The sequence below is a fragment of the Cylas formicarius genome, unplaced genomic scaffold (assembly GCF_029955315.1).
Source record: "Cylas formicarius isolate icCylForm1 unplaced genomic scaffold, icCylForm1.1 PGA_scaffold_9__14_contigs__length_23061073, whole genome shotgun sequence".
NCBI classification, from domain to species: Eukaryota; Metazoa; Arthropoda; class Insecta; order Coleoptera; family Brentidae; genus Cylas; species Cylas formicarius.
Genome location: NW_026844365.1, coordinates 14,320,088 through 14,346,305, shown reverse-complemented (window position 1 = coordinate 14,346,305; position 26,218 = coordinate 14,320,088). Strand labels below are relative to the sequence as shown.

At 35.7% G+C, this 26,218-nt stretch overlaps 1 protein-coding gene across 5 annotated transcripts in view; it reads right to left on the bottom strand.

The window, feature by feature from the left end:
* Nucleotides 1-26,218, bottom strand: part of LOC132707240 (triple functional domain protein) — a 322,048-nt gene that overhangs the window by 274,800 nt on the left and 21,030 nt on the right. For 2 of the 5 annotated variants that reach the window (XM_060679012.1, XM_060679011.1), the window contains one exon: nucleotides 14,828-15,017. In XM_060679012.1, coding sequence (XP_060534995.1) covers nucleotides 14,828-15,006 — 179 coding nt within the window. In that variant the 5' untranslated portion in view covers nucleotides 15,007-15,017. Of the gene's footprint in view, nucleotides 1-14,827; nucleotides 15,018-22,303; nucleotides 22,631-26,218 lie in introns of those variants that run through there. The other 3 variants (XM_060679013.1, XM_060679009.1, XM_060679010.1) reach the window with 3 other exon arrangements.

The window sequence follows — 26,218 nt, the reverse complement described above, 5'->3', positions numbered from 1 at the left end:
AATAATAGCACTGCTGAAGCCAGGAAAACCCAGCGACCAACCAAAGAGTTACAGGCCAGTTGCGCTTCTCAGCACTGTATACAAGCTACTAGAGAGGCTCCTGTACAACAGACTGAGCCCAAAAATACTAGAATCTATACCAATCGAACAAGCGGGTTTCAGACCAGGAAGAAGCTGCACAGACCAGGTGCTTTCCCTAACATCTCACATAGAAGCAGGCTACCAAAAACGCCAGAAAACATCGATTACCTTTATAGATTTAAGCTCTGCTTACGATACTGTTTGGAGGCACGGCCTGCTATACAAGCTAATCCAAAAAATTCCATGCAGCCATGCCATTCGTCTCACCGACAATATGCTCGCAGGGAGAACTTTCAATGTTGTAATTGGAGAGAGGACAAGCAGAACAAGAACACTAAACGATGGACTGCCACAGGGCTCAGTTCTCGCCCCACTTCTGTTTAACCTCTACATTTCGGATATGCCAAACACACAATCTACAAAATTTGGATACGCAGATGACTGGGCTTTAGCCGCTCAACACGAGAAGTTCGAGACCACTGAAAAGACTCTTGGCTCCGACTTAAGGTTGATGAGCGACTACTTTGACAAATGGAGATTGCTGCCCAACCCCACTAAAACAGAGGTGTCATGCTTCCACCTTTGTAACCAATCAGCGAAGAGAGAGCTTACCATCAACTTCGAAGGAAAACGCCTCAACCATAACAACCACCCCAAATACTTAGGAGTCACACTGGACAGGACGCTCTCCTACAAGGAACACCTGATAAAGACCGCAAGCAAAATGAGAACAAGGACTAACATCATTCATAAATTGTGTGGTACCACCTGGGGCTCCTCAGCGGACACGCTCCGTATATCGGCAGTCGGTCTTGTCTACTCTGTGGCGGAATACTGCGCACCAGTGTGGATTAACAGCCCGCACACTGAGAGAATCGACACTGTACTGAACAACACAATGCGCATAATCAGCGGCACGATTAAGTCCACACCAATTGCTTGGCTGCCTTTCCTGAGCCACATACTGCCACCTGAAATTCGACGTAAAAACAGCCTTGTTAGGGAGTATCAGAAAATAAACAATAATACAGAGCTACCTATACACAATGAAATAGGCGATCTAGAGCGCAAACGACTGAAGTCGAGGAAACCAGCGCTAATCACCGCTAAAGAGCTGTTGGACTCAAATTTCAACGCAGCGAACGCCTGGCAACAAAGATGGCAGGAACAATGCCCATCGCACTTTCAAACTTTCCTTACTTCAGAGAAGGTTGCTGGATCTGACTTGCCTCGAAAAGTGTGGACTACATTGAACCGAATACGTGCTGGCCATGGCAGATGTGCTGACGCTCTTCATAAATGGGGATGGATAACCTCGCCAGAATGCGACTGCGGGGCCAATAATCAAACAGTGACTCACATAGTGAAAGATTGCCCAAACCGTGCCTACCAAGGACCTATCACTGATTTTATGACTGCAACAGAAGAGGCGATTGATTATATTAAAAATTTAGACATAAAATTGTAACATCAACATCTATATGCTCTGAGAACATATAATAGCATAGCACAATGTACGCCATACGATAAATAAAACCTACCAATTATTGAAGTGGAGATATCTTAAATTAGCTATGTGAAAATCGAGACCTGAAGACGTAAATCCTTTTTTTCCAATCTTGAAAATATAATATAATATATAAATTTTCCTCAGGTGTTGCTTCTCTATTGATGGCTTTGTGGTGATTAATTTATTCTATTTAACAAGCCAAAGAGAAATATCATCCTTTGATTATTGATATTATGCGATTGCATGCGTAACTTTTCTGGACTATAAATATTTTAGAAATATGCCAATAAGGGATGGAATTGTAGAAGGCAAAAAATCGAGCCTAGAATTTCAAATTGTTACTTTTATACCGTTTCTGTAACATTAGTTATACTCAAGCAAAAAATTACTGTCCGGCATAAAAACTTAGCTCATTCAGTTTACTAGTGGTTCATGTCAAGAAGAAAGGAACCTATGTATACTTGGACCAGAAATATAGTGCTTTTAAAACCGACCCCGTGATTAACTTTTCCTAGTGTTTAATACTCCAAAACCGCATCCTTATAGAACCACCTTCCGAGCAGACCCTTATCCGTAACCATCCCAGGACCGTCCTAGCAATTGATCTACCTACACTAACAAGCGGGATACAAGTATGTTTTCAATCTTTTTCGATGAGCAATGTTTGAAACATGTACATGAAAAAATTAGTACAAAGTAACAATTTATTACGTCCTATTTCATGACATTTCTTCATAGTATCATTATTAATATACAAAATATTAAATTTAATTATAATAAAATATTAGTTACTTAAAAATCGTCACTTTCGCTACTGTCGTCACCTAGTTCAATGAACAACTCCCTCACTAATCGTTCTCGATAAATATTTTCTTCTTTTATTACTCGTTTTTCACAATTAGACCAGCTTCGTACTGATATTTTAGCTACCTCTTGCCAATTACGTTTATAGTACTATCACTAAATTTTGGTGCACTGTTATTTCTTCTTATATGCGCTTTCAACTCAGACCAATTCATCTCAATCGGGTTAAATATACGTGGGTAATCTCAAGATATCATGTCCATTTTGTTGTGCTATCGAATCGATTTTGTAGTCTTTATTAAAATGTGTTTTTATATTTAATAATTCCAGAATGTTTTTTAGTACAGAAATTCTTTCATTTCTTCTTTATTTGAAGAAGTATTTGGAATTTTTCTAATTTGGGCAGAACGATACCACAGTCCTCAAATATTTCCGCGGTCACGTTTTCATGGCAATCCACACTTTAAACTTTGACATTTTTGGAAGATAAAAATAAGGCATCTTGCACTAACCATTTTATTATGCGTTTTGCATGTGAACGCGGCACGTCTAGCACACACTTGTTACTGTTATCACACCATCCTTTTTTTAATGTGTCGTGGGTGTCGTACCACGTTTTGTCTAAATACACTATTTGCCCATTTCGCTCTCGAAATTTTTCAATTGCATTTAAATAATCCACAATCCATTGCAAAATTCAGTCAGTACTTTTTTATGCAGTTCTTCGAATAACCCATTTGCAACAATTTTTCTTACAGCTGACTTCGGAACTTTGGTCGTGTCACTTGTTTTTATTGCTGCTCCTACTTCTCCTTCTGAATTTCTTATAAAATTGTAAACATTCGAAACAATTTGTTCAGCATCCGAAGACAAACGGATCCGTTTCTTTATTTGTTGAGGTAGTTCGTCTTCTAAATTGTTATTAGGTTCGACTACCATCTCCACTTCGTCTTCAAATTCAAGTTTTACCACGGTCCTGCGAAGGCCTGCGGTTCAGTTACTGTAGAATGCTTAAAACGTAAAAGCAATAAATCCAGTAAATCTTTAGTCGTATTATACCAGCATTGGTAGGTACTGGGAATGAATCAAATCGGTTTATCAAGAGAATCTTTTAGGTACAGTTTGTTCATAGATATAAGAAAGTGACTAACTAACTAAGACGAATTAAGGAAAGAACCGGGCAAGCTGTAAGAATGAAATATGGCTGAACAGGTCCGTACTTTGCTTAGAATTTAATTATTTGGGGTTTTGTTAGGAAAGATACTAAATAATATTTATTTATTTACGTATCTAAAATAAAATTACAAAATATTTTTATTACCTACTTAAATTACTTAAAATTATTCACATAATATATCAGTATCACCATCGCTATCATGACCTGTTCTATATTATTTGCAATATGGATATACGACTGTTCTGCTTTTTCTTTTAACAGAATTTGCCCAACTTTGTTTAGGGATGTTAAAAACTTCGGTTTCTATAAGTTTGAGGATATTGGAGTTAACACGGGGAAAACATTGTTACGATGAATGGCAGAATTCAGTTGGTGCCAAAGATGTTGAATGGGATTAAATATACAGTGGTACGGTGGAAGCCTTAAAATTTTATGCCCTAGATTTTTTTCAAAAATATCACAGACGTATGTATTCCTTTGGTGGGTTCAAGCTTTGTAGAACCTCAATTAATTGCTTTTTGGTATAATCTTCGTGAAAATAAATGTCGTTATTATACATGTATATTAAATTGTTGCTTTTGTGTCACATGAGGAAGGGGTTTTAGTCAACTATCTACTGTGATAACTTGCATTGTCCATTACAATTACGCTATTAGGACGAATGTTTGGAACTTGTTTGTTTTTAAACCAACTTTTAAATAAATCGGCGGTGGTGTAATCCAGAGAAGAACCTTTAATATTTTTCGCAGACAGAGAAAGTCCATTTGGAATCCAACCATCTTTAGAGCCAGCATGCAAAATAGTTATTCTTTTACCTCTTTTTGATGGCGCGTTTGTTTTACATTTATCAGTTGAGTCAACCCAACCCTTTTCCGGGGTTTCATAAGTGTCGAACCAGGTTTCATCCAAGTAAATAGTTGGCCTTTGTTGTTCTCTGTAAATCCTAATTGTTTCTAGATATTCCAGTCGCCATTTCTGAATTCTAAAAGATTCCCTTAAAACTTGCCCTTTGTCAATTTTTCAAAATCTAAAACCCATGGTTGAATACACTTCCATAAGGTAGTTATGCCACTTTTAACACCGGTTTCATCTTTTTCAAGCCTTTTTTTCCTCACTGAAATGGGATTATTTACAATTGTCCATACAGTTCATGTTGGAATTTTCGTCAATGTGGCCGTTTCTCCTAAAGATGCTTGCTTGCTGGCACCACGTTCAATTAGAGTCAAATAAACATTGTTTATAACTTCCTTAGTCTCAATAGAATAGTGTTTTCTACATTTGGGCGGGAACATCTCCTAAGATACACTAGACTTCCACATATTTTGCATAATTCGCACACGATTCAACACACGCTGTATTACACACGAAATAAGAATGATTACTAATAAACTTAAACTAAGCAGTATACCAAACCAAAAAATATTAAACACAGGTAGGTTTAAAATTAATTTCTATTACGGACCACAATTTTACCTGAACTTTAGGTAATAATCTTGTTGCATTGTATGTTAATGACCACCCTTGGATAATCCCATTCAAAAGCAATTGGTCACTTGCTTATATCCATAAACAGACCATATTTCAGAACATCCACTAGACTTTTCCGTGCCTTTAAATAACAAAGTGATCCGGGTGTAATTTAGTTCATTTTATCTAGTGCAAATAATATAACAATACATGTTGTATAGTATTTTTACCATGTCAACCAAGTTTTTGAGCATTTTTTTTTATTCGATGACAGGCTGGACAGATATTCACAGTGTTCTAGTACCACAACGGCTCAGACAAGTTCAAGACGGTGCGTTTGGGGAAATACAAACGAAGACAAATTTCTTCGATTCAGTTGCAAATTGAAAACCCGACACTTTTACGGAAAATGGGGGTATTTAATTTCGTTCCTTCTCATCCGATTCCTGATGTACGTGTTCGTTTCCAGCCGTTATTCTTATTAGACGCAACCGCGAATTTATTTTCAAACAAATCGAAACTCCTTAAACAAATGTAATACATTCAGATTACGCTGCGCAGTTACAGACAAAAACGAGAAAAGAGAATCTGAGATAAAAATCAAAAGGGAGATTCGAGTTTCTTCGCTTTGATTCGATTCGGTTGGCAAGCAAACGTTTTGCTAGGCAACATTTCATACAAGTTTAGAGCGGCACTTGGGAATACGGGGACCACTAAATCACTTGGCGCCACCCCGAAAGCTGGATGATGTCTCGCGATTCCGTCTCGAGGTTTATCTGCAGGAACCCCGCGTTGCCAAATTTATATAGGTTTCGGAGGATGTACAGGGCGGTCGTTATTGGAGTCCTTTCACGGGAACCCTCAATTCTAAGCTCAATAGAGAAAAATCGACTCAAATATCAGGGATTCGATTTTGCAGGAATGAATAATGATAAAAACCACACGCATTCACTTTGTAGGGAAATGGGAATAAGAAATTTTCATAAATGAAAAAGTTATCGCTGCAGCCGTTCGATTAAACTTTCTGTTCCTACAAAAAACCTAGAATTCTAAATTTTGAGACAAAGCTCAAGTATTCCTTTTATTTTAAAATATTTTTTCATAGCCTTCCCGTTATATCTGAAGTGAATTTACAATACGCTTCACATCTTATTGCATATGCAGAAGCGGGATTGGAATCTTGCATTTTTCAACTCCATGTCCGGGTAGTTTTTTATTATTTTTTATTTTTTTTATTTACGACTTAACCAATTTACAAAACCTATGAATTCATTAAAGGCAAATAGAGAAAAAGACAGCTATAACAGCTAAAATCAAACATGAACAAAATATAACAGTAACACACATCATAACTTCCAAGACCTTCGTTAAAAGCGTTCTAAATTGGAAAAAGGATAAAAAATTTAATATGATAAAAATACTACCAATAGCTAGATAATACTACCTGCCCTTAATAAAATGAACTAGATGAGTCACTCTATGGCTATGGCTATTTTCTAAGGAAAAGTCCCAGTGAATGCTATAGATGCAACTCAAATAGCAGGAGTAGAAACGGGACCAAAACATGGTACATTTTGTTGGTAAACGGTTTCAAAAGGAACATTTAAAATAAGTATAGGCGAATTTCTTTCCAATGTGTAAAAATATTAGTAATTTTCTTTCTTCTGGACCTAAACCGCTGGCAAACAGAATACGCGTTTTTATATCGCTGGCTTCGCTAGACTTTTCTTGAAAACCAAAAAATAAAAATGCAGCTCGTGAGGTTCCCAATAAAATATTGTAATCTTGGAAAACTTGGGTTCGAAAATTATTTAATAGAAAATGTAATGTGTTTTCCCGGGTCGATTTTCATTTCATTTTTTTATTGAATGGTTCTTTTTGAAAAGGGCTGTCATCTACAAATCTATTAAATTATGAGCAAGTCCGAATTTGCGAAAAAGTTTACCATAACATATAGAATTTTATAATATAAAACCCTGAGTATGAAAACTAAAAAATGAAAAATAACTAATTTACACTGAAATCTTTTGGCTTTCCTGACAGTTTCGTAGTCATTAGTCAGAAGAAAAAAGAAACGTTGGAATTTGGTCGAGACGCGACTGACATAGTTTAGTGCCCTGTAGCTTAACTATTTATAGTAAAACGGCAACAACATTGCATATATCATATTATTATAAAAAGTAACATAATTATACTTACCATAAATTAATATTTTAACTCAATTAACGTCCTATAATAATTGTGGGTTAACGACCCATTTTCAATTAATTATGGTCGTGACAAATACGTTAATTATGCTCGTAGGCTCTCCACAAAAGCTATAATCTCCAGTCCATATCCTGGCGAGCACGAAGCTACAGCTATGCGGCATCCATTCTTCTTTTATCTCATTTTCTCGCAGGGAAATGAATCCTGAGTGCATTTCCATATTTAACGGCCAATCATATCGCTAAATAAGCTCTACAAATTACATCGAGACGAGGGCATGGGTACATAATTATATTGTATTAAATTAATAACAATTTCGCCAACACGCACGGAGGTATCGCAATATTTAATAGGTTAGGATGTTCTGACGTAACTGGATTAGTATCGTCCAATCTTTGGAGATACGTTGGACAATCAATGAAGTTCTTCAATTAAAATGTAAAAACCTAAAACTTCTTGATCTGTTATTATAGATATAGATCTTTTCTTGTCACTGTACACCCATCAAGAGATAGCGCTTGCTAGACTTGTTTAGCAAGATCATGTCTCCTTTTTGCAGCTTTTTTTATGCTTTAACAGATATTACAAAAAACTCGTCATGAACTTTAACCTAGTTAGCTCGTGATTAGGTATATGCTAGAAAAGCCTCAGTTTTCATTCTGAATTTTTCATATAGCGGAGTTTTGCCTATTGAACACAGAAATATTAATTTTCAAACACAATTTGGACCGAACTCTTTGGGGTAATTATACAATTCGGTTTGGATTTCCTGTTCCCAATTCTTTCAGTTCGCAAATCGTTCTTCCTAGAACCAGTCATGCCATTGCCATGATTTCGTGGGTAGATATATTCTTCCCGCCCCCTTAGTGTGTTTAATATTGAAGGTATAAACCCAAGTTTTTCGTGAACACAGGGAACATCCCGCTCCTGATACCGAAGAAAATGTTAGTAAAGAGACGAAACCTACATTGGGGGTTACGAGGGTGCCCTAACAGATGAAACAGTCTTAAAAAAAATAATCCACGGCCTAAAAGCCTTAAGGTCTGAAAGCGCTCAATTTCATTGAATTAAACAACTTGAAAACAACAAATAACTGCCGGTTCAGATGATAAAATACATTACATTTCATTCTCCCCACCTTCAAGATGTCGGAATCTATGGACGGTAAATCTCTCTAAGGGGTTTCTATTCTATTCTCGTAGATCTTGTTGACTTCAGCGTGTCGCTTGGAACCTTGTTTATCGTGTCGAATTAATTTCTCTCAAGCTTTGAAACTCTGCTGTTTTCTTCATCATGCTCTTTTCCATAATTTGTTTTAATATTCCTTCGTCGTCGAAGTGACCTTCTATTAGATTTTCTTTAAGAAGCATTCAATATTTATATTTCTTTCCTTTAACTACAAGTGTTTTTATCTTTTGTTGATCTTGCCGAAACCACGACGGCGACAACTGACTGATATGTCAGAGGCCTTGAGTTCACCACTGCTTCGCAAACACACAAAATTGTCTCTAACGCTTCATAGTTTTGGTAGAAGCTGTTTTACCAGTCGGGCAAACTAATCAACTGCAAAACAACAAATAACTTCTGGTCCAGGTCTTCGGGAGGAGCAGAAACCACTGCAACTATTGTCATTTCCTTCACAAAACAAAGCAGAAGCTACATTAAGGAGTTATTATCGAAGCTGTATAGACTCGGTTTAGAGAGGCGAACCTAGCAGACTAAGAACCTACCTTTAAGTCTACAACAGCCCCACAAGTGACTCGGTCAAGTGCAATCCTGATAAGCCATGGAAAGAAAGTCTAAATGGTCTACTGACATGCACCTGTCGGTTAAAGATAAATAAATGCCTAATGGGACTGGAAGAAAACATTGGGTGGGCATTCATTTCCTTGGCGAACCAAGCCAACTTCAAAAAAGAAATAAATGCTTGTCCAGGCTTTCGAGAAAATGACTCCAGGACACTTTATACACTACCGACATGCAACTACCGGTTAGGGGAGTAGAAGAAAACACTGAGTTCATTTTCCTTTCCTTGACTAACGAACGCAGAGATATTATCAAAGCTGCATAGACTGTTTCGAGAAGCGAACCTAACAGGCTAAGGGCTAACTCCTCTAATTCTACAGTCCTATAACTGATTCGATTCTATAAGAGTGAAAAAGGAAAGCCGGTAGTTTATTTCTAATCTCCGTCTCGAGCCCTACAGACGCAATCCGGACCTAAAGTACACCTTAGCTTCCGCGGAAAATCTGCCAATACGGCGACGACGCTCGTCAGGCTTCGTAAATTGAAGCAAATTAATCGGCAAGGGTATTACAAATTCAATTACCCCGAGGCATGCAAATTTGCCGTATAGTAACGGGCCGCCAGGCAGCACCAAATAAGTAAGATAACGTCGGACATTGTTCGCAAACTGTAGGGACTTTATTTTTCGACGCCAACTTGATTAAATTTCGAACGCCGCGAACGATCGTGCGATTCGTTATTGCGAAGCTGCAATGTTCGGCGCAGTTTCGAATGATATCGCATTGTGTTTCCCGCGGAACTTTTCCCGGAAGATGGGGAACGCTTCGGCTATATACACGCTTCAAACTTCGGATATGTTTATTTTCGGCCGATATATATATAGGACTACTATGGCGTTTCCCGTTTGCCGTTGCTCGGTGCCTGAAAGTAATTTGCATTGTTGAAGCTGAACGAGTGTAGACGACCAAATAAGAAAATACGAGGATGGACTGTCCCGGCACTGGCAACGGAAACTACGAATTTTATTATTTTTTTAATTTATTTTTCAACACAGTCCCCAAAAAGACTCAAAAATCATGTTAGCTGACAAAATTGTCTTTGCCTTTGTTGTCCACTTTTTTTACTGTTTTTATTTCAAGAGTGCTATAGTAGATCCATGTGGCAGCTATAGCTCGAAGCAAGAATTTCATTTATAGAGTGCCAAATTCTCACTATTCCTTTCAAATTTTTAACCAGTGAATATGATTGCCAAGAGTCTTTCAGTGTTAACAAGCAAACAAGATGATTGGCGAAACATCAACGATTCATCAAGAACCGACACAGAGAAAACCAGAATATTTGTAAGTAGCATTTCAGAAGTTTCTTTGAAAAATTATAGTAGAGGCGCCATCTCTATATCAAGTGCGGGACTTGCCGTAGCAACCTCGTATTCCGCCACATTTCTGGGTTTTCTGCGACATTTTTTTGTAGAGAATAAATTTTAAAATTCCTTTTATAGAAAAAGACTCTAAAATTATGTTAGCTGAAAAAATTGTCTTTGCCTTTGTTGGAGCAGGGTAACCGGTTGCTGTCCACTGTTTTTACTGTTTTTTAATTTCAGGAGTATAGTGGTGGTTCGATGTGCAAGAATTCATCAGAATTACATTTATGGAGACCAAATTCCCACTTGTCTACTCACTTTTGCTACCCACCTTTTAAACATTGAATATAATTTTTTAGAGGCTTTTAGTGTTATCAATCTCATTGTTTATTTCAGAAGGCGTTAAACCCTTTAAATGAAAATATTTTATTACTGCGCGATTTTCAAAATCTTCCATTTTTAGTTAAGGCGAGTACTATATGTCAAGTGCGGGAGTTGTCGTAGCAACCTCGTATTCCGCAACATTTCGGGGTTTTCTGCGACATCTTCTTACAGACAATAAATTTCAAAGTTCCTTTCAGCAATTAATGATAACGAAAATAAATAAAACAAGTATGTTAAATTGAAAACGAAATTCTTCCGGAATAGAAAAGATGTTTCCAATTTTTTGGCGCATGGTTTATTTAAATTCCTAAAGTTTTCTTAGTGTTGTAGCAGAGCTTATGCTTTGTTTACTGGCCCAAAAGAATGCAATTTAAATTATTAATTATCTTTAAGAGTATAAATAAAGTCGCAAGTGCTGTTTATCTGTCGGTGAGTGTGTCAGATACTGTTCTCTCACACTCTCCTCATAGACAGATAATGATAGTTACAGTGTAATAACTTCAAATATATATATATATATATATATATATATATATATATATATATATATATATATATATATATATATATATATATATATATATATATATATATATATATATATATATATATATATATATATATATATATATATATATATATATATATATATATATATATATATATATATATATATATATATATATATATATATATATATATATATATATATATATATATATTCTTACCTCTCAATCTCAGGGTCGTGAAAAAGAAACGCATTAATTAATTAAATTCGTGATTTAATAGTGAGGTAAGACAATGCCTAGGCTAGCTCATTAGCAATCAAGAAGGATTAATAAAGTAGGGAAAAAAAATACTAAATCAAAGCCAAGTTGGAAGGCGGTGAAGGGCACCTCGGTCATGTCCCGGAAGGTGGTAGGTAGGCGCCACGTGATTCGAAAAAGGTAAACTTATCAACCCGAGGTTCCAACCCGTAAAGGAAATAAACAAGTGAATCACGAACAATAATTTATTTCCTTCAACCTGGTGGTCGGCGTGAGTGTCAAATCTAACCTTCAAGTTTTGGCGGTGCAAAAGAATGTAAGACACTATAAATTAAGACTATGAGTTCCGCAAACCGTTCTTGAAGAGAACAGGCCACTTAAGCTACCCAAACCTCAAGCTGTCCCGAACGTTACACAGCTGTCTGTCACTATCCCGGGAACCAAGCCAAGATGGAATGGTGGCTCAATGTGACAGCCGCAGGTGGGCAGACCCAGTTAACCCAGCAAAGTCCGTCCGGAAAGCAGGCTGCTCGATAGGGGAAACTCCACAACTAAACATGTACCCAAGAGACAGCATACACTGCAAGACACCAAGTCTGGTCTGGTATTCCGGTGAAAGAAGAAACCACGTGGAAGGTTTGCGGGAAACGGAGCAAGAATACGTACAATACTCGATTCGAGGGTTTTCTGGAAATGTGGGGCAATAACAATTCTTTTCAAAATCCCTCGTTGAGGAAGATTCCCATTCCAAACTCCAAATAGATCCAAAAGTATGGGAAATCATAAATTAGTGAGCAATTTACATATCCCCCTCTTATAGGGGTAGCACTGCCGGCTCAAAAAGAAATCGGTCACACAAAAGAAAACCTGCCACAACCCCAAGCTTCAAAAGCTAGCGTACAAAATGCCGGACGATTCAGACAACCAGTTTTATTAAAAGGCTAAACGAGCAAAAAAAATTAGAGGGAAAACGCCAACCGAACTATATCTGTGGTGATGGCCGTATGGCCCGTGCCAAAGAATCGAGATTGCGTCAACGAGATCGAACTACCCGAACGCTATCTATGGTGGCGACCGGACGGCCAGTCACAGAAAATCGAGGAAGAATAGGTTAAGAAACAAAACAATGTTTACTAGTCTCGCCAAGGAATACCGAAGCAATGAAAAGCAAATGTGGTCCCTAGTCTCATAGGGTGACAGATGGTAATGGTTATGACTCCTTCTAATGCGCAACTAATATTCTGTTTTTTGCATTAGTATCTCTCAGTAAACCGGTGTCACTTAAGAGAAAACCAAGCGAACAAGGGGCCACGCATACAACCGTTGCAGCATAAAATATTTATGGTTCGGCAACACAATCGGCCGGGGAGTACAATTCCGAAACTAAAGGAACCGAGTCTACAAAAGAACGTGTGTTCAAATCGCAAAATCGATATGAACCTAATAAACAAGAATTTTAATTGTTAAGAAGCACTCGCCAAACAGCAAAAGGTGAAGGAAATGGACAGTACAATTAATTCTACAAGGTACTAATAAAATAAACCCGTTACTTCGCAAATGTGCCAGCACTGGTACTTTAAAAATGCTAAATTTTACCATTGAAATATGAAACCGTCACAATATATATATATATATATATATATATATATATATATATATATATATATATATATATATATATATATATATATATATATATATATATATATATATACATATATATATATACATATATATATATACATATATATATATACATATATATATATATATATATATATATATATATATATATATATATATATATATATATATATATATATATATATATATATATATATATATATATATATATATATATATATATATATATATATATATATATTTAAATTTAGACTTTATTGACTTTAAATATTCTATGAACTTTTAGAATTTCCGGCAAAACTATCCATGTTATCAATGAATATTTAATTACTACTATCTATTACTATCTAATTAACTCTAACTATTCTAAATATAAACTTATCGGCTCTCTTATGGGGCTATGAGTTAATTATTCATCATTTAATTTGAAACCGCGGGGGTCTAGTCTGTTCATAGATATAAGAAAGTGACCAATTGCTTTTGAATGAGATTATCCAAGGGTGGTCATTAACATGCAACGAGATTATTACTTAAAGTTTCCGAATTTAAATTCGGGTAAAATTGTGGTCCGTAATAGAAAATAATTTTATACCTATCTATATTCTTTGGTTTGATATACTACTTAGTTGGATGAAACCTGGTTCGACACTTATGATACCCCGGAAAAGGGTGGGGTTGACTCAACTGATAAGTGTAAAACAAACGGGCCATCAAAAAGAGGTAAAAGAATAACTATTTTGCATGCTGGCTCTAAAGATGGTCCCTCCACAAAGTTGGGCAAATTCTGTTAAACATATAGAAAAAGCAGAACAATCGTATATCCATATTGCAAATAATATAGAACAAATAATAATTAGAACAGCCGATGATAGCGATAGTGATACTGATATATCATGTGAATAATTTTAAGTAATTTAAGTAGGTAATAAAAATAATTTGTAATTTTATTTTAGATTTAAACATAAATACATAAATAAATAAATAAATATTGTTTAGTACCTTTCCTAAGAAAACCCCAAATAATTAAATTCTAAGCAAAGTACTGGTAAGCAACTGGCCCGGGTCTTTCCTTAATTTGTATCAGTTAGTCAATTTCTTATATCTATGAAGAGACTTTACATACAACTGATGTCCGGTTATCTGAGAAAAACTGAGCAACATTGGTATGTATTAGAAGGGCCAATGGAAGGCCACAGATCACAATTATAAGTGAGCACATTCACTACACGAGCCAGCGCAAACTTATTCACTTGCAGAGCACTGAACTAACCAAACGAAAGACAAGATGGCTAAGGCATGTTATGTGGCGACTCTATCGCAGAAACATTCAGAAGGGAACTTCTAGATCTAGAGCACTTGAGAAAAGAAACTCATAGTGTTCTTCTAATATAATCTAATAATCCAATCTATTTTGAATTTTTTGTTGCTTTTATCTGACTTAATAGCTCCATTATTGTTTATTTATTTTGTATGCTTTTTTTAGACTCTAATACACCTGAACCAACTCCAATAGAATACGATACCAACTTATTTTCCGATAGGGTGCTCAAATAAACACCTCACTAGCGTCAAACAGCCGCTTGTCCTTTTAAAAAATAACATTTAGAAAATATAGGGAAAACTTTATTTTAACATAGACAGAGGGTTAAGAAAGTGAATGTCGAAAATCAATTACTTACTTAGGTATGGACATGAGGTACTGAAGGAGCCTGCGGTAGTCCTCGGGTTTCGCCCGTTCGCGTCGCGGGCTGGCCGGAAAGGACAGGACCGGACCGCCACGTCTATCGCGACCTCCTGTCAAAACGACGAGCCGTTCCTGGAGGAGGGGCATCAGTTCGAGAGCTCGCTGGCCGTCCATGACTTGTTGAGCTGAAAGTGGTGAGAGGAAAAAATTAATAAAAGTCAACAACCCGGTTAAGATTACAAAGGGTATAACCGCTGGTAAGTGTACAGGGTGGTCCAAATTCCAAAATTAATATGAATATTACGGGCTCGATTTTCGAGAGAAGTCGAAAACTAAAAACCGCATCATGATATGTCAAAGAGTTTCTGAGCTACAGGGTGATTCTTAAAAAAAATATGTTTCTAAAAACCCTCTAAAACTTTTTTATTTGTAAAGATAGAAATTTTTATTAAAAACATTTTTTGAAGATTTTTAAGGGCATATCTACCTGTTTCATCGATTTTGTCTTAAAGCCTTTAGTTCACGAGATACAACACAAAGTTACATTTTTTTAAATAGAATACCACAATTTAGAAAAAAAAGTTTTCTAATAAAAATTTCCTGTCCAACGATGTGCCATACACCTATTTTTAAGCTCTCGAAGCCTGGGCGAGAGACCGGGCCGCGGGGGGCTGGAGAGTTGCTCCGGGAATGAGGCGGGCGAGGCTTATGATGGATGGGCCCGCCCTTCCTCGGACCAGGGAGCTGCTTAGACTGACCAGAAGGGAGTGTAGAGCACTAACAGGGGCCTACACAGCACATTGCAGGCTTAGGAGGCATCTTTGCTTGCTAGGCATTGGAGACGACCCGGAGTGTATGGTGTATGTGGTGCATGGAAGGGGAGGAGACCTCGTATCATCTGCTCACCGAGTGCCCTGCCTTGACATGGGCAAGATTGGGAGTCTTCGGAACGGCCCTGATCGATCCGGACTCAGTGCACGGTATTGGGCTAAAGGAGTTGCTGACCTTCTATAGGAGGGGCGCCATTCTGGACGCCCTTTAGAGCGGCCTGGGGGCACAACGGGCCCATCTGGTGGCCTAAGTGCTTGGACGCCCGCGAGGGCGCCCCCCTTTAATACCAATACCAATACCAATACACCTATTTTTATTAAGTAGTTAAAAACATTCGGCAATTTTCAATAATTACCTAGCAGGCTGTGCTTAACTCTGACTTATGCAGTTTTACGGTATCTATCTAGGTAGCTACGATGAGATAAAAACAATTTCCATGATACACCTCAAGTGTCAAAGCTATAAAAATGTTTGAAAACTATGAAAAGTACGACAAGATAAAATGTTATATTGAAAGTAACGAAAATCGACAGACGGCATTAAATCTATATTTCCAGAGATATCCGGAAAGAAGGCAACCTAGCTCAAAAATATTTTTGGTGTTAAAACATCATCTACTAGAATACGGATAATTTACAAACCGGCGGCCTAGGGCGCATAGAAGCCTAGCCAGACATAGTTTTAAGAACTAAAGGTTCTGGAATTCATAGAAATTAACCCGAATACTTCCACCAGGGCTATAGAGAGAAAAACTGGAATTCCACGCAGTAATAACGTGCGGGTGCTTAAAAAACAAAACTTTAGGCCCTATCGACCCCGACGGGTGCATCAATTACGGCAACGAGATTTTGCTCCAAGTGGTATCTAAATAAATGCCAAGAAGACCCCTATTTTGCCAGGAAAGTTATTTGGAAGGATGAAGCAACGATTTCTATTTTCTGTTACTGGAAACAGCAAAATCCCACATTATGGAGAAACAAGCTAATCAGGGAAGGTTCCGTTTTAAAGTATGGGTAGACATCTACAGAAAACAAATTATTGGACCATATATTTTTTATGGAAGTTTAAATGCCGAAAGATACCAACAAATTCTAGAAGAGCAGGTAATTAGGTTTATCGACAATTTTGCAAAATAATGAGCTATACTTTCCACATGGCGGTTCACCTGCTCACAATGCACGAGACATTACTAATTTGCTAAATAATGAGTTTGCCAAAAATTGGATAGGAAATAAGGGACCCCCCCAGGTCTCCAAACCTGACCCCTTGCGACTTCTTTTTGTGGGAAAGAATAAAAAATTTTGTATTTCGAAATCGCCGAACTACTAGAAGGGAATTGGAAGAGGCACTTCGTACTGCATTCAGGCAGCCTAGTGCAGCAGAACTTCCTGATACAGAAAACAGCGTCAAGAGAAGATGTAGGATATGTTTACAAGGAAACGGCCGTCAATTTGTGCATTTATTTTAGAATTAAAGAAACTTGTTAGATGTAGATTGTGTTACGTAGTTTATTTAACAAAAATTTTAAATAAAAAAAATGTATGTTTTTAATAATTTTATTTCCGTTTATTATTTTAGGGTTGGTAATTATTGTAAACTAGAAGTTAAAGTCCGAGGTTGCTGTGTCCCCTCGTGTCGTAGCCAACTTGAATTTGTATGAAATAAAAAAATAATAAAATTGTATCTACACATTTAGGACGCGCACAGCGCCTAATATGGTAAATATCAAAAATTGCAAATATCTTTTAAACTATCTAATAATAAACTGATTTTTAGAAAAATTGGGGTAAATATAACTTAATGTGGATATCTCGGAAACTAAAGGCTCTAAGACAAAACGGGTAAAATAGAGAGATTCCCGCTTAAAAAAACTTTAAAAAATGGTTTTTCCCAAAACTCTATTCTTACAATTAGAAAAGTGATAGAGGGCCTTTAGCACATTTTTGAGAATCACCCCGTAACTCAAAAACACCTCGGCATAACACGATGCGGTTTTCAGTTTTTGACTTCTCTCGAAAATCGGTATCGATATATGCATGTTATGGGCGAACTATGCTCAAAATGCTTAACTTAAAGTCATAGAGGCCCCTCGAATTTGGACCACCCTGTACAGTAGCGCACCTTCAAATTCTGTCATTATAGAAGATTGAGGACACAGGTTATAATTTGATCTATGATTGTGGCCATGTTTGGATATTACCTGACAAAAAATTATAAGAGATGAAAAAAATACAAAACTTGTCAATTATGTTCCTTATGTTGACAATATTTTCACAAAAATGTAGTGTTTGTTTATTAAACTTAACAGGCTCTGAAATCAACAGCCATTTTTTAAGTAAAGAGGACTTATTGTTTAGATTTGGCTTGATTTTGCATTGCGAAAAATCTACTTAAATGGATGTTTTACATTATTTTAATATTAAACGAATCGATTCAAAATCATTTTCTTGGTTGGTGCTGACAACTCTGATATACCGTAAACATACCATTAGTTGCTAAATTTTGATAACTAAATTTGGACAACTAGATCTTAGCTAAAACTTATCTCAGAAAATAAGTAAAGTAAACGCAAGACATTTTGAAAATGTGCATCAGAAAACACATTTTGCAACTTTTGTACTCGATAGCGCGCCATCTGCCACATTTTACGGGGGACACTGCGTAGTCGTCTTTTAAATGCAGAATGCGCTGTTTGGTCCACTCATTACACGTCTGGCGAAAAATTGCAAAATAAACTATTATCCATTCGGAATGATATTAAAAAATATACCTAGTCAGACACAAACGTGATTTTTAATTATACATTTACATATAATTATACGGCAGACTGCATTGTTACAAAAATAGCGGACAAGCAAGGCGACCTCCGAACGCGGTAAGACTATATCTTAAAGTATAGCACAATGATAATAATGAAATGGATATTAATCAGAACATTTAAGAGAGTTCGAAAAGTCATCAAAATGATCCACTAACAAATATATTGAAGCGAATAAGGTATATAATAGATAAAAGGCACCAATGATACGATAAGGAAAAGAAAGATGGTGCGCGAAAGACAAGAGTGGTATGGCAGGCAAGAGATAAATTGCCAGCCGCTACAATAGTCCCTAGGGCAACAAATAATATGAACTAAGATATAGATATAAATATAAAGAAAACAATCAGAAACCCCAAGAAAGACCTTCCGACAGTCTGATGTAAAGTACAAGCGACGAAGAAACTGCACCGCACTGCAGTCGTATAGTCAGAAAAAGAATTCACAATATCGGTTCGACTTTGTCGTACCAGTTCATTGAGGAACCTGCGTGTTCTGCCCGTGTAGAGCCTGGATAGTATATTTTATAGGTACACTTCTTTTGGATTTTTCCAGCAGACTTTGTCAAAATAAATAAGAACTAAAAGTTCAGATTTTCACGAAATTATATATTTTTACATAACAATTGTTTCGTGCCTTAATCAAGTGTAATATAAACTAATTGCTACTATAAATACTGAAAAATGACCGTAACACCTTAACATTAATTAAGGTTTTATGGTCATTTTTCGGTATATATAGTAGAAGGTGGTTTGTAAATATTACATTTGCTAAAGACACGGTGTTGTCTAAACAATGAAATTTTAGTTCTTATTTATTTTGATAAATCGATTTTCATCAAGTAAAATTATCAAAAATCAATTATTGACTTTGTCTTACTGACGTTTCGCTAAACAGGCTGCTGGCTTCTTTGGAGCATTGTTGTGATGAATTCTATAGACTACTAAGATGGAATTAAAGACATCTCAGCTGACTCTTATAGCCAACTCAGTCAAGATCTAACTGGTTAGATAGAGAGTAACATATATTTTTATGAAGCATTTTGAAAAACTAGCCAGAAATAACCCAAACTGTGAAAAATATATCTAGATGATATCGCGTCGGGAATCTCATCAATCCTTTCTGAATTTACAGTAAATCAGATTAAAAAAACATCATAAATCAACCAGACTTCGATATATAGAATTCCAGATTTAATTCAATAAGACCAAAATCCTTCTAGCACATTCTTCGATATATAGAATTCCAGATTTAATTCAATAAGACCAAAATCCTTCTAGCACATTCTTGCATCCATCCGCATCCGCGTCGGGAATCTCATCAATCCTTTCTGAATTTACAGTAAATCAGATTAAAAAAAACATCATAAATCAACCAGACTTCGATATATAGAATTCCAGATTTAATTCAATAAGACCAAAATCCTTCTAGCACATTCTTCGATATATAGAATTCCAGATTTAATTCAATAAGACCAAAATCCTTCTAGCACATTCTTGCATCCAAAAAAATTCCCTAAAGATATCATCAAAGATCCTAATAACATAAACCGCAACGCAGGTTTCCATCTCTCGTCCGTTTGGGAAGCAATTAAACCGCCTTCCCCAACCTTTATGTATATAAGGTGTATGTAGAATAAGCTGCCCTCAGTTTCAGAAAAGTCAGCAAGACAAACTTCGTAGGAGAAAAATATGGAGTGCACCTACAATTTCCACAGTCGCGGAAGTTTCTTTAAGAAAAAAAGTATAAAATCTGTCAAAACGAGAAGACGGTAAATGGTCGCATGATCTTAGTAGTATATATTGTAATTAAAATATTTTCATCTCTGTTCTATGTTTCTTCGGTTTCCTTCTACTTTGACCGTACACTTTCATGACAATCAAGGAACATCCGACGTCAAGGTAAACCACCGATAATAATAGCAAATATTTTAATTAGGTTAACTAGAATGCGGTGAAACTTGACGACTCCGGTTAAATTTACCCGCACTTACGACTGCACGGATATACACCCCGGACCCCTCACCCTCGTAATTCAAACAATTCCCTTTGTTTATGACACAAAGTGGAATTGCCAGGCTCGTTTGGGTGGTCGCGACTACATTGGCGTGTAACTTTCGGGTCCAATCTGGCACTAGGCCCATATATGAGGGCAATTAAACGTAACGAATTGCGTATTTAGAAGTCGTTCGGCGGAACTAAATGTAAAATCAAATTCCAAAGTTAATGGGGATTAATTGATTCGTATTATAGCGATAGTTGCTTGGCGGTACACTAAAAACGAACTCAAAACTTAAAAAAACGTTGCAAAACCTGCAATTTTCGCTCTCGCCTATGAAGTGCTAAAATTTTAAGACTTATTGTTCACTTTTAATTTTGAAACGATTACACATGAACAACCTTAAAATAATACGAAAGATACTACCCCATGTTTAAAATGAATCCAAAAAGTCAAAATAAAGGTAGCATCAAAGTTGTTTTCTATAGAAATTTTCATTGAAGGTAGCGAAGACCAAAAAATAACTAATTTATTTTTCAAAAAAATTTGACTAACGACATCAAAAACTTAAAATATTTATTTTTCAAAAAACCCACAATATCTCCTTAAAATCTTAATATCGAATTAACTTAATCAACCGCAACTCTGGAGGACTGCAGTAGTAGAGTTATGGCTAATAATTGTGGGGTCCCTCAAGCTATTGGCAAATATAGCAAAAAATTATTTAAAAGGATACTACAACTGGCAATTAAATAACAAATTAAAAATATACATTGAAAAACGAAATAGAGTTTATTTAAACAAAAAAAAATAATTACTGTAACATTAAGATAAATGATTTTACTTTGGAAAGAGTTGACAAAATAAAATATTTGGGGCTTATGCTTGACGAGCATCTAAATTGGAATGCTCACATAAGTCATATAATATAATATAAAAATAATATAAAAAAAATTAATTAAGTAATTAAATCAACCTTAATGATTTGTCTAGATGCATTTTAATGTTTCCTTTCAAATTGAGTATTTAAAACAAATTTAAAACTAATTTTGATTATTATTTCTTCCAATTAAGATGGGTCAAAAAATAACTGAAAAAAAAAGTAGAACAAATGTTTTTGGAGAAAAAAAGCAACTTTTTCTAATAAATTTTTTGATATTTTCAAAACTAACCTCAATTTTAAATATTTTTTTATTAGAAATGGCAATTTTAACAGATAATAAAAATATGTATAATAAATAATAAAAAATGTTATATATAACGAAAAACTCAGTTTTCTAAATCAGGTGGATTATCACCAACAAAACTCAGTTCAACTTCAAGGATCGTTTAAATCGACATAATCAGAATGTTCTTCAATGCAACGTATTTCCTTAACAATTTATTGATATTCTTATATATTCTTTTTAAACAATGGCCATCCACAGACAATTTGAATTGAAGGGAAGAGAAACGCAGTCCCTACATTTTCCGTTTAAATCGACATAATCAGAATGTTCTTCAATGCAACGTATTTCCTTAACAATTTATTCATATTCTTATATATTCTTTTTAAACAATGGCCATCTACAGACAATTTGAATTGAAGGGAAGAGAAACGCAGTCTCTACATTTTCCAAGAATAAAGTGTTCCTTCTATAAAACTTCCTTCCAAATTTAAAATACGGTGCAACGTGTAAAATCTTAACCGCAAATTATTTTTTAAACATGAGCTTATTAAACTCGGTTTAGTGAAAACATTCATGCAACAGCCCGTTAAAAACACACAAATATATTTATGAGCTAAAAAAAACACACACACACATTACGGCCAGTCAGACTAACCTATCTGCCTTCTTCGGTTTTTCTGGCCCGGGGAACCACCGGAACTGTGCCAACTGTGCGGTCGCCTTTTCGGGGTACCCGAAGGGGTACACCTTGAAGAACATGGAGAACCACGCGACATCGACATACTCTATGAATTTAAAATGTCGGGAATGCCATCGCATAGCTTCGAATGGCGAAATGCATTGCTTGGCTGATGACCGACGGGTTCGAAACTTTTTAAAAGAAGTTACTCGAGTTTTACTTGATATACGATATTTCTGTCTATTTCCGCGGCGGCGGATCTATCGATTTCGACGCCGATTTCCCCCTAAACCAGTTTCTCGTAATATCAGCCCCCGTGGAATTCTGCGAAACGGCCAACACGAACCGGCGACGAATCGGACTTATTTTCGGAACGTAGGTCAAAGTCCCGCAGGACACCGCCGTCGGGGTAGGTCGTATCAAAAATGGGTTAAAAATAAAAACCGTTCCTCCCGTAGTACAAAAAAAAAATGCTTTTTTTATTGACGATAAATGATTTTAATGTTTAAAAGCAAAACTAAATGGGTTTCAATTTTTGTGAAAAACAACTCAGTATTTCTGTTTTTTCTGAAAAACACGTCAGAGTTTTGGGAATTTATGATTTAAAATCACAACTCTGGTTGGTTTAACCGTATTTAAATCTGTCAAGATAATAAAATATCTAAACTAGCATTTGAGGTTGTGATTACTGCATCGTCCGTGTACGCAGTAAAAAAAAATGAACAAAAGCGGCCTCACTATGCTTCCTTGAGATACTTCACTGATAACTGATAAAAAATCATTAAAATTCTCCTGATTGTTATTCTTGATGCTCCCGATAGTTAAGGAAATCGGTTCCCGTTCTCATCAATAAAATAATGTGGTTGTTTTTTATGACTTTCCATGCTGTTTGGGAAACATTATTTGATGTGGGGAACAAATTAGCGTAATAAATTTGCTTAGAAGTTTTAGTTTTTTGCTCGGGAAGATTTTTCTGGTTTTGTACGGTGTTAATACATTCTTGTATAATTATCATTTAAAGATATCTCGAAGATCTTGCCTCAGTTAGTTTCCTCGACAGCCATGGCTTACAATAGATTGGCTTTTTAGTAAAACATTTCTACAGGGGAAACAAGATACACACAGCGTCTTGAAAAACAGTTTAAGAACCTATCAAATTCTATATCCAAAGGACAACGCATTCACAAAAATCATTAATATTGCTTTTCCGAGTAAAAAAACGTTTGAAATAGAACGATTTTTGGTGGTGGGTAGATAAGCAAGGAAACTGCAAAAAATGATCAGAAATATCACAAGAAACTACACTGGCTCGTATCGAATGTACATTGAATGTAGTGCATATATTATCAATAGTAGATCTTTTGTTGTTGTCAATTCTTCTGTAATCATTAATGCTTTTATTGACTCCAAGGCTTGAAAATATGTGAATAATTTTTAATGCGTCTTTAGATCACGCATTTTCAAAATGGACGTCGGACGTCTCCACATATAAAAGCTAAAATTGATGGCTTAATTGCCTTATGCAACAATTCATCCAACATTTATATAAAAAATAACGTTTCCCGCGAAGGTATCCTATTTAAGAGGCCAATAAGATACTTTTGATAATTTACTATTGGGAGTAATATTAATTTCGTTAAATGAGCAATCCTTGAGTACAAAAATTGCAACCACCGCTTGAATCAATTTGTGAGAGAGTTTAAGTAACAATAAGATTAAGTTTACCGTGCGACCAACACTGGTCAATGGTTCAATATTTGAAAACAATATTCTAGCTAGCTAGCTAGGGCACCAAGCTACGAAGGCGAAGAAAAGCCACCGAAAATAAAAAACGTAATAATTTTTCTGAAGAACAAAGCAGAACTTCTGGAAAACATTTGAGACTAACTAAACTCAAACGTTTGAAAAAAAAAATTTCTGACCAAATAATATTCAGTTTAATAAGCTAAAAATTTGGTTAATTTATAATGTAAGGGCCCTACATTTAAATGTCTTCTTAACCGCAGTGGTCGGAAGAACGATCTATGAAAAAAACATATATTTTTTCAACTATGTTTCTATTATCACCCAAAGAACTTGGAATTGCCGGGGTCTGTTAAATCAAAAATCATTCAATCTATCTAATTTTTTCATTGCGATTTTGTTCTTAGAATTAGTGTTACGGTTTTTTTTTTGCTTCATCGGTTCCTCTGAAAAAATCCTACGACTTATTAATAAAGGACGGTATTGTCAAATTATGGACAAGAAATTCTTGAATTAAATTGGAAGATTATTGCTCAAAAAATTTACAATAGGAATTACAGGTAAAATAAAAGAATCAATACAGTGAGGTTTCCAAAAAAAATGCTAGTTTCACGGATGTAAAATAACCTATATGTTGTTTCTTTAAACAAATTTTTGTAATTTATTCTTGTTATGACAATTACATATTTTGATTTACGGGCTGTTACGCTTACCCCACCTCAAAAAGGATTGGACTAAGCTTCAGGGAAAAAATTATGACACGAACATTAGAATATTCCATAAATTCTTTATGAACTACGCGCATCACCGTACACGGGGAAAGTTAATAGATGGAATGTTAAAATTCAAGATGAAAATTCTGAAAGCTAGAACTTTCACAACACTATTGATTGATTGAAGTTTAATTATTTTATTTAAATCACTAGAAAAATCCGACTTCGAAAAACTCAGACTTATCAATTTATCAAAGAAACTTCCACAGGCTACTGTAATACTTTTTACAAAACTTCTGCATTCCTCCTGCGTCGGTTTTTGCTGAGTCGAACTAACGTTTCGCCAATCATCCCGTTGACTTCTTCAGAGCTTGACTGAACCTGGCTCACATTTTACTCTGCACCTGCTTATATATTGTCTGAGGGGGGCGGAGCTAAATGAGGGGGGCATAAACACGGTCTTGGATGATTGATTCCCATATTGGTGACAGGTAGACCTGAGTCGCGGTTAAGATTGTTAGGTTGTTTATATACACTCTCGGATTTTTGGTTGGTAGAAGAATTGATTACATGCAGGTTACAGTTTATATGTCTTAGTCTTGAGGCTCTTTTGTTCTTTGAGCCTAGTCTCTCCAATGACCCATATGCATGGAATGCAGTAAAACTCCAGCCATCGCAAATGGAAATTTGTCTGTCAAAGACATCAGTCATCCGAGACAACGTGCATGCCCCTCATTTAGCTCCGCCCCCCTCAAATAACATATAAGCAGGTACAAAGTAAAATGCGAGCCAGTTTCAATCAAGCTCTAAAGAAGCCAACAGGATGATTGGCGAAACGTTAGCAAGTTGGACTCAGCAAAAACCGACGCACGAGGAATCCAGATGTTTTGTAAAAAGTAAACTCAGACTTGTTTGAAAGATAAATGTCACTGATTTCAAATATTCGTTGGTACTTAATAATTAAAAAAAAGATTTTGGAAAAGTATATGTATTGCCAAAAAAATCTGACAAATCTGCGGACTTCCCGTTCTTGTAAAGAGACAAATAAAACTAAAAAGTTGTAAAAGTGACCAAATAATACCGACTAAGTGTACACATTTATGAAACAAATTACCAAAAACAAAAATTTTAATAAACGTGGCAAAAATTCGAAAAATCAAACAATTATACAAAAAACATTTTGCCGCCAGTATCTATTTCCCTCGTCAGTTCCAGTTCGTGCCCAGAATTTTGACCATTCGATGCGACAATACGAATTTTTTACAATTGTTTAAATAATTATTTCACTTAACATAACTATGAACCGAAAATTGAAAATGCAGAACTTAATTATCCTCATCCGTTCGCATTTGAAAAAACACTTTTCAAAATTTTCGTGCAGTAATTAATATTTTCTCTAATTGATTCACCGGAAAATAAAAATATTCGTTAAATT